The sequence below is a fragment of the Bos indicus x Bos taurus genome, chromosome 10 (assembly GCF_003369695.1).
Source record: "Bos indicus x Bos taurus breed Angus x Brahman F1 hybrid chromosome 10, Bos_hybrid_MaternalHap_v2.0, whole genome shotgun sequence".
In the NCBI taxonomy this organism is placed as follows: Eukaryota; Metazoa; Chordata; class Mammalia; order Artiodactyla; family Bovidae; genus Bos; species Bos indicus x Bos taurus.
In genome coordinates, this window is record NC_040085.1 from 94,771,530 (window position 1) to 94,785,805 (window position 14,276).

A 14,276-nucleotide genomic window follows, 5' to 3' on the forward strand; every position below is an offset into this window, starting at 1 on the left:
TTCTAAAGAACCTACATGAACTGTTCTGAAAATTTTCATTTGTCATAAATATAGTTTTTTTCCTCTTATTTTCTTTTCAGGTCACGCTCACGCTGTAATACAAGCAGTGGTAGTGAATCAGAAAATTCTAACAGAGAGCACCGGAAAAAGAGAAACAGGTAATGTTGGAATATGATAGTTAACAGAAACTCTGACATCAGCGGCTACCACTGATTGTAGAAGCTGTGTGTCCTATGAATTTTTATACCTGATTTTTCTCAGCTGTATTTAAGAAGAAATCTGGAATGATTCTGAAGTACTATTTTAGGAAACCTCAGCTCTTTGAACTGAGTTTCTTATCTTTATAATAAGATGATTAAACAGTTTGACAGTGATGTCCCTTCTTATTAATTAAAAAAAATAAAAAGCAATAATCTATATTTAGGTACAACATGTAGTGAATTTGCCTAAGAGTGGTAAGAAATTTTATCATTTGTAGAGAGATTTCTCCCTGAAGTGTCTTTTAACTTGACATCATTATTCTTTGCCCAACCAAAAACCAAGACACTCACAGTTGCATACTTTTAGTCTTATGTATATTTAATGCAAATGTGTTTATACTTGTGCCAGGCACACGCAATTAGATGGGTAAATGCAATTAGTTCATATTTTTAGGACTTAGTCTTAAGAGCTTGTTAGTAACATGATTTGACATGTAATCAATATTAGTGATGGCAATGCATTGATTTAATCAGTTCTTCCTAATTCTGAAATATTTATTTGAAAACAAGTGATCCATGATGAAAGAACACCAAGTTGGGGAGCTGAGGGATATAGTTATCGGTTATGCCAGTTTCTAATCCAGTGGTTCTCAGCTGGGGACAGTTTTGTTTTCCCTCTCTTCCCTGGCAGTGTTTTGGGATACTTTTGGCTGTCACAGCTGGGGGTTGCTACTGACTAGGGATGCTGCTGGACGTCCAACAGTGCAGAAGGCAGCACTCCACAGCTGGAACACCTAGCCCCAGATGGCAGTGGTGACCGTGGGGAAGCCCGTCCCCACCTGACGTAGACTCCGGTGTGGTTGCTTCTTCTGGGTTGCCTCTTGCTGAGGAGGTTGCATGAGATGCTCTCTGGGGTCCTTGTTTTGTGTTCAGAGCCCTTGTGCGTGGCATGCACTGAGCTGGCCTCCCTCTCTAACTGCAGCACCTATGTCATAACCGCCCAGACAGCACTGTGAGAGTGGACCACTCTCTTAGGAAAACTTTCTGTGTTGAGCCTTCTTGATAGAGGTGAGATCTCAATGTGTTAGGACAGTTTTCTCAAGGAAATGATCCCAATGTCTTCATCTATAAAAACCCAAGTGTGGACGGTAGCTTTCCCTCAGGTATGTTCTTCCCACTCTAAAATCCAGTATTTCTGCACAGACAACACAAAACAAACGGAAAAACACCTCCTGCATCTCCATGGACCTAGTTATCAAGCCAGTGTCTTGACAAATATATTTCTGTTTTGCTTGGTGTATTCTGAGTTTGTGCATGCTAGGTTGCTTTAGCCCCTCTCTTTGTGACCCTATGGACCAGGGCCTGGTGCGCTATTCTCAACTTCTCAGAGCCAGCCTATTTAAAAACTGTCTTTTTGAGCCAGAAGTGCTAACTTGACATTTGCTGTTAAAATGAAACACTATTCAAAGGTTGCCAGCAAATTCCTAAATAGCTCATTACTGATCTAGAAGCATTGGCTTTAATATTCCTAATAGGTGTTTTCTGCCTCTACCCTAGTTTCATCAACAATTTTTCAGATTGGCTTTTTTGTACTGTATAAATAGTATATTTTAGAATGATGGTGGTTCTGAATGTTTAAATGCTAAAGTACTTTATAAGGCTATTAATGAGAAATTGCTTTCAATGCACACTGACACAAAGACTTGCAAAAATAATTTCTTTTACCTGTGGAGATACTGCCCTGGGCTTACACAGGGTGGCTGTGTCTGTAGAAGATGAGGTCTGGAGTCCGGCTGTCAGAGGCATAGCAGAAAGTGGGCGAAGGAAGGAGCAGGTCTTGCAGTGCTAATCCCATGGCTGAGACTCCTGGTGGAGGCACAGCATGCGGGGCGGTGCCGCGCAGGACTCTGCCCCGGGGGCCACGTACCCGTGATGCAGTGCTGCCACTGCCCACTCCACCCCATTATCAGCCTTTAAAATCGTGCCAGAGCCCACTCACTCTACCTTGGGATACATGGGTCTGAATATTTATACTGTGGCCCTGCTAATGGTCCCAACATGTCTTGTGTCTGTAATAAAGGGTTGTCTAACGATGTCTGACTTTCAACTTTGGGGAGAGAATGAATCTCTTCAACCTCAGTTGCCTTTCCTTATTTCCATTGGCAGGGTGACCCAGCCAAGCTCTCACCAGCGTCCTTTGTGCTTTTATTAAAGGACTCTGGTAACCCTAGAATGAGGCAAAGTGAGTCTTGAACGTGCTGATTTTCTGCTTCCTGCCAGCAAGGTCTCTAAATTCAGCTCCGGATACTTTCTCACTTTGAAAGTCAGAGCCTGCACCCGAGACACTCATTTTCCTATCTCCCCATGGGAACTGTAGCCTGGGGCAGAAGGACAAAGACTGTGCACATTAGCTTTTCAAGCACTGTTTTGAAGCCCATGATGTGTCCAGTGGAGCTCTGGACAGACTCTCTCCAGAGAGATGTTCTGGAGACTGTGTGTGGTCTTCAGGATGATATTTCCTCTGCCACTGCTTCTTGCTGTTGTTGCAATTTTTGTTGTTGTTGTTCGTTTCTTTGTTTGCTTTTTTAACATAAGGAAGGTCTCTCATATTAGGTTTAAGACAATCCTGTGTCAATACTGTTTTTTCAGTGTCTACCTGTTGGAGTTCAAGCTGCTTTGCTGCTCCCATAGATAACAGTTTCAGTATCTCTCATTTTGCGTGAAGAGAAGCACAAGTCAACAAGACAGTGTTACAAATCAGCTTGATTCAAAGCAGTGGTTGTGGCTTTGAACAGACATGGAAAAACTCATAATCCACACTGACCCTGGAAGGCTAGTATTAGAAACAGGATGTTGTTTAGATTCAATTTTAGAAAAATATGACTGTAGATAAGCAACCTCCTCTGTTAGCTTTAGGTCGAGAGCTAGTGAGGCCAGATGGGTGAGGAATAACTGCAGGGTGTCATTCCACAGAATTTCCAACAGCAGAGACTTAAGCCTCCTTTGTTTGGGAAATTGTTTATGTATTTCTTAATCCTCTTTCACTTTAGTTGTCTCTTTATTGTTTTCATAATCTGCATGGGTACCTACAGTTTTCCAGATTTTGAGGTTTGAGAAAGTAGTTTTTTTTTTCCTCTGTATAATTAACTGGAAGTTGGAGCAATTTCTTGTTATAACATCTTTAAGATGACAGAGTCCTTATTTTCCCCTCAGTGTCTCTAGTATGTGAAGTCGCTCAGTCGTGTCTGACTCTTTGCGACCTCATGGACTGTAGCCTACCAGGCTCCTCCGTCCATGGGATTTTCCAGGCAAGGGTACTGGAGTGGGTCGCCATTTCCTTCTCCAGGTAATCTTCCCGACCCAGAGATTGAACCCGGGTCTCCCGCATTGTAGGCAGATGCTTTACTGTCTGAACCACCAGGGAAGCCTGGTGGTGTCTCTACGTACACCTTTCTCTTCATCTCTCTTCTCTTCTCTCCCTTTTTTACTCTATCACATTTTTTTCCCTCACCAGGTCCCTCCTATTCTTTTCTTTTCTTAGCTTCTTTCTCACTCTTTCTTTCCTGTCCTCTTTGACATCTGTCTTTGTTTAGGAACCAGTGATAAAATGTAAAAAAAAAAAAAAAAAGCAAAGATAAAACCCTAAGGGAGTGGGTCAGGGTTTTGGTTCTGCCGTGTCCTGCTGTTTGACCTTGGGCAACTCATTTAATCAACTTAAACTTAGCTTTGTCATCCTTAAAATGGTGTGTGTACTGCCTGGTCTGTTTTCTTGAGTTCCTGTAAAGACTAACTGAGCTATAAGAGGTGATGGCGCTGTGGCGGACAGAGCTGGATATCTAATTTTGGTGTCATTGCCTCTTCTTTGGCTGTCCCGACCTCTCCTACACCCTCTTTCTAGCCTTTTCCACTTTTCTTTTAACTTTGTCCTCCATTTCCCCATCTTCCCTATCTACACATTTGTATTTTCAGACCAGGCTTTTTTATCCTTTGATTGATGGGTAGGTTTTAGGGGTATCATAATCTCAAGCAACTTTATGTAAAATTCTCTGTTTCCAAGCATACAATTTTCTGGTGATAAGATTCTGTAGATTTAATCAGATTCTTAAGAGGGTATCTGATCTCTAAAAAGTTATAAAGTGGTCATTATGATCTAAATAATGAAAGATAGATTGATATTGGGAAATGGAGTTGATATCTTAGTTCACTGGTAGGGTTGAAATCTAAAAGGCTGCAAATTTCTTTTGAGATTACTTACTTTTCTATACCGATTTGTGAAAAAATTGGTTCAATTAAATTAATCAAATTAGAAACCTACCAAGTACAGAGAAGCATTAAATTAATGATCTTTGTGAGTATTAGATTGCATTAGTTTTTACTAGTTAGAATTTTGAATCTTGCACGTAAAATCAGAAGTGTCCGTTGGCTCCTCTTTGTGGATTTGAACCCCCGGGCCATTCTTGGGACTTGTCCACAGAGCATGTTGGAGGAGGACCTAAGAAGTAGATCTATCACGGTGAAGCCTTTCATAAGCCAGCTTTCCCTGAAAATACCTTGAGCTTAATAAAATATCCTTCACATTCAAAGGAACTGGTCTGCAAAATATCCTTTGTGCTGCTGATGAAAATCAGCTCTCCTTTAGGCATTCACTGGGATCTGTGGATTACTCAGTCATTAGCTTTGATGTGTTGCTAGGCTTTTAGGATTTGAAGTGGGAGATTTGGAGGAGGTGGGGGCAGTGAGGCAGAGAACCCGTCTGGTGTTTTTTGCATAAGCATAAAAGTGGAAGTAACTCTGGAGCCTGGCAAAAATTAAAAGAGTAAGAAAAATGAGAGAAGCTGGGGGTAAGAACAGGACTAGAATAAATTGGCAACAGGGGACCATTTGGACCTTTCCCAAATTTCATTCTGAGCCGTTTGCATCATAATCACATGAATTATGTACATGAGGCGATATGTATGCACATGTGTGCATGCGTGTGGGTGAAATAGAGCACAGAACAAAGAATGAAGGACCGTGCATTATGAATCTGCCCCTGCTTTGAAGAGCTGCGTGCCTAGAAGCTGGTTCCTTTACCCTCTGAGTTTTAATTTTCTTACATGCTAAATGGGATCATACCTGCCTGGCCTACCTCATGAGGTTTGTGAAGATCTGAGATAACGGATGTGCTTTGAAAAGCAGAAAGAGCCCTGCATTCGACTGATGAGAATGTTCAGTGCTGCTCAGTGTTACCTGAAGTCCCCATTGTATCTACAGAGTGGGGGCAGCTCCCTTTAACAACAAAGAGACCAGTGTTTCTAACATGTGAGTTTATCCTGCCACAAATGTTAGAGTTTCCTCCTGCTTTTTAGGTGTCTCTTAGAATCTGTATCTGAATAATGGATTAAGATGATTTGAAGTATTTTAAATGCATTCCACAAAGTCTTTTATATTATTTTTCTGAGAAAAGTAAGAAACCATCCTCTGTGGCACTGCAGGTAACAGGGACGATACGGCTGAGGCAGGCAAATCTAGATCACAGCCTTGGTAGGGTTTTGTTGTTGTTAGAATCATAAAACAAAACATTACTGTCCCTGTGCCTTAAGGGAAAGATGTGTTTTGGATGATGGCAAAGTTAAACCCAAGGGTGTTTATTCCACATGGCCTGAAAATAGATAACTGTTTCCTCACAAGCATGCCCTCCTGCCTGGTTCCTGTCCCTGACAGAAATGTCTGGGCTGCAAACCAGGTACAAATTCTGGGGCTGGAGTGGGTAGTCTGTTCAGAGCCACTGGAAGTGACGTTTACTGTGCTCCACACATGGCACAGCATTCTGATTTGTACTTTACTAAGTTGTATTAAGATTTAAACATTTGATAATGGATAATTTAGGAATTCCAGAGCATAATCCAAATTGATAGAGACGACTATGGAAGGCCAAAGCTACAGCAACAGAGAAATGTTCTCAGAGGACTAAACTCGAGGCAGGTTGAATGATTACGAAAATAGAAGCAGAGTTGGGGAGAGGAAATTATGCTGCAGGTAGCCCATTTTAGGAGGGAGAGCATAAGGTGTAAGTGGAAGACATTGAAGTACCTTTAAGAGCAAATAAGATTAATTTATCGATATTGGGGGGAGATGGAAAAAGCAAATGAATTTTTTGCTTGCTGGTCTTCAGGGAGTATGTCGACAGATGCCTGGAACTGATATAAATTTCCCTAGGGAAGAAAAACTACTGAAAAAAAAAGAAGGTTGGTTTATAGCAGGTGATCCCAGAATGAGAGCTGTTGTTGAGAAGCACAAGTCCACAATCGGTTGGGAACTGCAGAGTTACTGTTAGCGATGGAGTGGCCATATGAAGCAATTGTCTGGAGAGTCGTGCTGTAGCTGAAGAGTGGAGGTTTGTTTCAAAGAACAATGAACAAATGAAGCACAAAGAGAAAAACATGGAGTTTTAAATCTGGAAAGGATCTTCACAGTAATTCAGTAGATGAAGAAACAGACTTACCAAAGAAGGTTAAACGTTTTGCCCAGAGATCTCTGAGTCAGATAACAACAGAGCTGGAACTAGGCTGAACTCAGGAGCAACAGGGATTGCTCCTTATCATCCAAAGCGTCATTCTGCATTTGCTGTGTAAGATTGCTCAGGTTTGTATTAAACATGGCCTTTTATCTCAGTGAAGGAGAAATGAATTAAGAACTGGTCTAAAGGAATGTCCTGTTAGGAAGGAAACTGCCCTGGTAAAGCTAGAGGACCAAGTAAAATCCACAAGGATTTGTATAAGACTTCATGTGGTAATGTGAAGAATTTTGCAGAAGCAGCAGAACTATAACGGGGAAGATGGAAAGAAGAGACTAAGAATAGTCATTATCTTCATTATTGTTATCAAATGATTATATGGCATTTCATCTTCACAATCTTTTACAAACTTTAATTAAGTGTCAAATGCAGTTAAAATCTAAATTGCATGGATAGCCTGGAAAAGTAGGGTGTTGAAGTTTGGTGAGATATGAAGGAAGTATATCAGAACTCTCTTATTCTGAAATATTACTGGAAAATGCTCTGATCTAGAGCAACTCTCTTCCTTACACAGTAACTGAAACACAAAAGCCGAGACTTCCTTGGTGGTCCAGTGGTTGAGACTCTGCACTCCCACTGCAGGAGCTGTGGGTTCCATCCCTGTTGTGGAACGAAGATCCCGCATGCTATGTGGCATAGCCAAAAAAACATAAAATGATGGAGAATTAAAAAAAAAAAGCCTTCTTATGGTTAGGCTTCTTAGTCTAGCTGTTAAGTCTTCTTAGTTGTACTGAGGAAATAGACAAAATATGATATGTAGAGTTATTGCCTTAGTGGATACAGGAAAGAAATGTTTAGCATTTTTGAGGTTCAACTTTAAATATAACATTTGAAAATGAATATATTCCCAGTAAAAAATGCAACGGACTCTTTCCCCCCTTAACACTTTCATGACTGTAAAAAGTCAAAATAGAAAACATTTTGACTTTTCAAAAGGCCCTGTATCAATATAATGCTTACAGTATTTTTATTCTTCATAATTTAAATTCCTGCATTAAAATTAAAATCTATCAGGAAAGAAGCAAAACCCAATACTCTGTGTGTCCCACGTCTCAGGAGAAATGAGACTCACAAAATAGAACCGTTATAGGATATGTGTTGTACATGTAAAGATTTCTTTAGTTACTTATGCATAAACAAAACAGTTAACCTCTGCCTCCTAAGGACTGAGTATTACAGTATTCTTGCCTTTAAGGGTAGGATTTTTCCTTTCCAAGTAGCATCTGTATTTTCCGGAGCAGGTCAGTGATGGAAGAAATGACACTTTCACTCTTGTAATGAGGTACCATTAACCAGAGGCCTTTTGTAAGGGTGTAATTTCAAACTTCATTACAGACTAAGGCGGCCACACCACCCATTACTCAGGAAAATGTGCTTCTGTTGTGACTCTGCAATGAGCCTTACATTTTTAATGCACCTTGTTAGAATATTTATGAAGCTGTATCACCGGTAGAGGGCATCTGTCTCTGGAACATGTGGGTCCCAAGGATATTAACTGACAGGGTTTCATTGCCCTCACTTTCAACTATTTGATTAGGAAGATAGAAGTTAAAGGTACAGGCCACAGTCTGAAATTCTTTCTGATATGGTTCTTATTACTAGTAAGGTACTGGAAGTAGGAGTTTTCATTTCTGTTACCAGAGAAAAGCCTCAGCATGAAGGTAGCTAGCTAAAGTCCACAACAGAAGAAGGAGCATATACTCCTTGTGCTTCCTTTGAAATGTCTAGGGAATGTTCTTCTCGCAAAAGTATGTTTGCCTCAGTCAGGTTTCACCCTTGCTGGCACACCTGACCCCTCAAAAATATTTACAGGTTCTGACTTAACTGATAAAAACAAAATTAGTGAAATGTAGTCCTGTCCATGAACTATACAGTCATTTAGCTCAGAATGGAAGCTGCATCTAGAAGACTCCAGGCTTGGGAGCCACACGGACCTGGTTCTGCGTCTATCCCCAGGCAACGCAAGGTGTGGGTTCCTGTGAGAAGGGAGCTATCTCCTTGCCAGCCTGACACCTTCCCACTGACCACCTCTTCCTAACTTTGGACTCCTCAGTCCTGGGGGTGTACAGGACAGTGCTCCCCCAGCAGGTCTGGTTGGTCCCTGGCTGTCATGTGATACAGCGAATGGCTCGGAGGTGTAGGTTTTGGCTATGAAAATCCATATACGTATGTGTTTGTATATGTAGTCAAAATATAAAAAATAACAGTGTCTCAAATAATTATTAATAATCATATGACTTTGAATCGTATATCTTCTCATATTTTTCTTTAGCTATGTCTAATATTCATATATCTTCTCATATTTTTCTTTAGCTATTTCTAATGTTCAAATTCATAACCACATATGTTCAATTTTAATTTCCTTTGGATATACCATGAGAGAGGGAACTATGTTCTTGAATTTGTAAAAAATACCATGATTGTATCCTGTTAATAATATTCAAATAATAGAAATGAAAGCTTTAGTGAGGAAATAGATACAGTTCAAAGACTTGAAGTGTGTTACAGATAAGTTTTTACTTAACACAATTCCTCTTTAATATAGAGAGATTTAAATAGCTTTTTCCTTTTAAGCTACTTTTAGTTTTTTTTTTAAACTTGAATTTGCTTTCCTTTGTCTCTGTTTAAGTGAGATGAATATTTGTCACTGTCTACTGATCTGCATTATAAGCAAATCCAGATAACCATCCCACAGTGCTGTAAGAGGGCAACCAAAAGACATCTGTTCAGTGAAAGAAATGACTCCAGACTTGCCTATTCTTTTCATTTCTCTTTTGAGACAGTTATGCTCATGCAGTCCGAGTACTGGATGATTACTGTGTGATGCCATGCTGCTCTCCCATGTCCTGGGAGCAGCAGTGTGAAAGAAACAGCCTGGAGTGGCTTCCTCAAGAAATTACATAAAGTCAGAGTTAAAGATTCAGATAACAGTTGTCTGATTTTTGCAAGAAATACTCATGGCTTTACAGCATCAGTGCATTCTAGACATTATTTACACATTAAGTATGCACTTGCTTTAATTTAATACTTGTTTCCCTCTCTCCCCTGTAACTCCTCACCCTTGTTTTTAGAAAGACTTGATGTATCTGCAGACTGGGTGTGGTCCATGATGGTTTTTGCTAGGTCTGTTCAGTATCTTCACACTCATAATTGATTGCCATTACTTAAAAAATTAAAGAGTTCATTAAAAAAAGATCCAGATTTGTAGATTATCTTTTGAAAACTGACAGGATTGATAATATTGTCCCCTGACCTCACATGACAAGTGCCTGTACCCCCAGCCCCTTCTCCCCCCAGCTTCACTTTCCCTTGGTTTGTTCTCCCTGCCAGGACCCTGGCCACACTGAGTGCTCAGCCCTCATTCTCTCTTAAACATGCTAGCAGCGTAACCAGAACGTTCTGTGCCTACCCCACTGCCAAGGCATTATGCCACCATATTTAACTGTTTGAATTTCTAGCTTTCATACGTGACCACTGGAAAGACCATAGCCTTGACTAGATGGACCTTTGTTGACAAAGTAATGTCTCTGCTTCTTAATATGCTGTCTAGGTTGGTCATGGAGAAGGCAATGGCACCCCATTCCAGTACTCTTGCCTGGAAAATCCCATGGATGGAGGAGCCTGGTGGGCTGCCTTCCATGGGGTTGCTAAGAGTCAGACACGACTGAGTGACTTCACTTTCACTTTTCACTTTCATGCATCGGAGAAGAAAATGGCAACCCACTCCAGTGTTCTTGCCTGGAGAATCGCAGGGACGGGGGAGCCTGGTGGGCTGCCGTCTGTGGGGTCGCACAGAGTCGGACACGACTGAAGTGACTTAGCAGCAGCAGTAGCATGTTGGTCATAACTTTCCTTCCAAGGAGTAAGCGTCTTTTAATTTCTTGGCTGCAATCATCATCTGCAGTGATTTTGGAGCCCTCCAGAATAAAGTCTTCCACTGTTTCCCCATCTATTTGCCATGAAGTGACGGGACCAGATGCCATGATCTTAGTTTTCTGAATGTTGAGCTTTAAGCCAACTTTTTCACTCTCCTCTCTTACTTTAATCAAGAGGCTCTTTAGTTCCTCTTCACTTTCTGCCATAAGGGTGGTGTCATCTGCATTTCATTTCTTAATAACTTATAAACAGCTTACTTAATAACTTTTTGATACCTTTGACACCTTTGACCTTTGACCTTTTTGATAACTTTGATACTTTTTGACAGCACATTTAGGATGAACTGATAAAGGTAACACATGTATGGGTGTTAACTTTAGGTGAACGTTGTTTCTTTTCAGAATACGGCAGGAGAATGATATGGTTGATTCGGCGCCACAGTGGGAAGCTGTATTAAGGAGACAAAAGGAGAAAAACCAAGCGGACCCAAACAATAGACGATCCAGACACAGATCTCGCTCGTATGTGCTCCCTCTTTATGCCTGAATTAAAAAGCTCAGAAGTTTTGGTAGCATGTGGATTCTGGGGCGCATTGGACTGTCTCTTTTGAGGTCTTCTAAAGTGGTTCAGGTTTATCACAATTATCCTATATCTGTCATATTTACTTTGTTTTATTGTGACACTCATCAACTATCTCTAAAGGGGTAGAAGTTAGAGCACAGCCAAAGCAAAATATCTTAAACACAAGGCTATCAAAATCATGTTTTGTTTTGTTTTTAAACAAAAGTGTATATTCAGCTGAGTAAGTAGGAAGTCTCCTTTGTTCTGGAGCCAGACTGTTGGTGAAATACCTGCTGCTTCTCTCGTCTGAAGCCTTGGTCCAGGTTGAACTAGCAATGACTAACTTCCCATCAAATTACCATTTGTGAGCAGTTGTCAGTGAGTGATTCATTATGTCCCAGCTAGGCAATGCCAAGCGTGAGCTCAATTATCCCATGATGATGAGATTGCCAGTCCCCCAGATCAATTTTTTTTGAACTGATAATGTTTATACTTAAAAAAAAATATGCATCATCCAGATTTAGACTCCCCACTCCCACCTCTTGTTCCAAAGCATCTCATTCTTTTTTTGATGAGCAAGAAGTAGATTTATTAATATAGGGCACTTACGAGAGATATAAGTGGGCAGACAAGGGGACTGTGCTCCAAGAACTAAGAGGGAAAGCAGCTTTATGTATTCTGTCTATGGATATGCACTTCATAGACTTGAGTATGGGCCACCCCAGAAGGTGAGAGGCCCCGGGAGATGGGCATATTCCATGGAGAGAATGTGACCCATTTTAAAAGGTGAGAGTGGCCCCCAATGATGCCTTTTTAAAAAATGCATACTTTTAAAATGTATTGTTTATTTGGCTGTACTGGGTCTTTGTCGCTGCGCAGGCTGTTCTCTGGCTGCGCCGAGTGGGGGCTACACTCCAGCTGCAGTCGGCTGGCTTCTCATTGCAGTAGCGTCTCTTCTTGTGGAGTGTGGCCTGTAGGGCATGTCGGCTTCCATGCTTGTGGCTCCTGCGCTCTGGAGCACAGGCTCGGGAGTTGTGGTGCACAGGCCTGATTGCTCTACCGCATGCGGGACCTTCCTGGACCAGGGATCGAACTCATGTCTCCCGCATGGGCAGATGGATTCTTTACAGCTGAACCATCCCAGTGAAGCTCCAAAGCATAGATTTTTAAAATGAAAAGTGAGCTGGGACTAACTACCTATATCCCTTTATGATCCTTGGTAGGTAGATGTCTCGTGTTGCCTACATGTGGAAGGAGAGATAGTGTCTCGGGTATGGGTTTTCTTTATTCTGTCAGTGGAGGAATTACATTGACTGAGCTTTGAGTGATACATCCTTGCATTCCTGGGTTAAATGCCCAATAAACCTACTATCCTTTCCATATATTGCCACTTTCTATCTAATATTTTGTTAAGATTTTTTTTCCACATGTTCATGAGAGATTCTGGTTTACAATTCTTGTAGCATTTGTGTCAGTTTTTTTTTTTTTTTTTTTTTAAACAGGGGTATGCTGGTCATTTAAAATAGTTTAGGAATTTTCCCTTGTTTTCTCTATTTTCTGAGAGTATAAAATTAACAGTATTCTTTCCATAAATATTGATATAACTTACCCAGGAAACCAACCCTTCCATGAACTTTCTTTGTGGTAAGTCTTAAAGTACAAACTGAAATTCTTTAACAGATACTGGGCTGTTAAGATTGTGTCCGCTTGTTATGTGTAGGTTTCAGTAGTATGTGTTTTTAAAAGAATTTGTTCCTTTTATCTAAGTTGTCATCTTTTAATAAAAAATTTGTTTATGAGAATTCTTTTAGTGTCCTTTGAACATCTGTTGTGATATTACCTCTTTCATTCCTGATGTGGATAAATTGTTTCTTCTTTTAATTTTCTCCTTAATTATGTTTTCTAGTTTTTCAAAGAACTAATTCTGGGTTTTGTTGATTTTCTTTGTCTGTTAACCACTCATTGATTTCTACTCTTTATTACTTTCTTCTATGTATTTTGTCTTTTATTTGCTCTTTTTTTAGTCTTCTTAAGGTGACACTGAAATCTGTGATTTCTTTGACCTTGTTTTTTTTTAGTAGTGTGTTATTTAATTTCCAAGTATTTGGAGATTTTCTACATATCAAATTACTATTAATTTCTAATTTACTTGTATTTTGGTTAAGATCTGTAAGATTTCAATCATTTCAAATTTATTGAGATCTATCTTAAGAGCTAGCATATAGTCTTTAACGATGAATGATCTGATGGACTTGAAGAGAGTCATTCTCAGTTGTTGGGTATAGTCTACAAATGTCAGGTGAATCTAGTTAACTGAGAATGTTGTCTAGATGCTCTGTGACTTTGCTGATTTCTTTGTCTACTTTTCAATCAGTCATTGAGAGAGATGTTAAAATTTCCAATAATTGTGGATTTTTCTGTTTTACTCTTTAGTTCTGTCAGTTCTTGTTTCAGATTAGTGTGAAGCTCTGGCATTAGGTACACACATATTTGTGGGGGAAAAAAGTGTGTTTTTTTTTGGTCTACCTGATAAACTTTTTATCATTGTGACATGTCTTTTATTCTGGTACTATTCCTTTCTCTGTATCCATTTTAGCCACAAACTTTTGTGTGTATATGTATATGTGTACTTATATATAGCCATTATACTTTGTTCATGCTCACTCTTTACATGTTGTAGGAAAGTGAAAGTCACTCAGTTGTGTCCAACTCTTTGTGACCCTATGGACTGTAACCTCTGTCCATGGAATTCTCCAGGCAAGAATACTGGAGTCAGTAACCATTCCCTAACCAGGGGATCCTCCTGACCCAGGGATCAAACCCAGGTATCCCACATTGCAGGCAGATTCTTTACCAGCTGAGCTACTGCTTTCCAGGTGGCGCTAGTGGTAAAGAACCCACCGGCCAATGCAGGAGACATAACAGAGGCAGGTGCAGTCCCTGGGTCAGGAAGATGCCCTGGAGGAGGAAATAGCAACCGCTCCTTACTCTTGCCTGAGAAGCCCATAGACAGAGAAGCCTGGTGGGCTGTATAGTCCATAGGGTCACAAAGAGTCGGACATGACTGAAGTGACTTTTATTTT

At 40.4% G+C, this 14,276-nt stretch overlaps 1 protein-coding gene across 4 annotated transcripts in view; it reads left to right on the forward strand.

The window, feature by feature from the left end:
- Positions 1-14,276, forward strand: part of EPB41L4A (erythrocyte membrane protein band 4.1 like 4A) — a 294,024-nt gene that overhangs the window by 263,634 nt on the left and 16,114 nt on the right. For 3 of the 4 annotated variants that reach the window (XM_027552607.1, XM_027552609.1, XM_027552608.1), the window contains 2 exons: positions 81-158; positions 11,034-11,153. In XM_027552607.1, coding sequence (XP_027408408.1) covers positions 81-158; positions 11,034-11,153 — 198 coding nt within the window. Of the gene's footprint in view, positions 1-80; positions 159-11,033; positions 11,154-14,276 lie in introns of those variants that run through there. The other variant, XR_003512866.1, reaches the window with a different exon arrangement.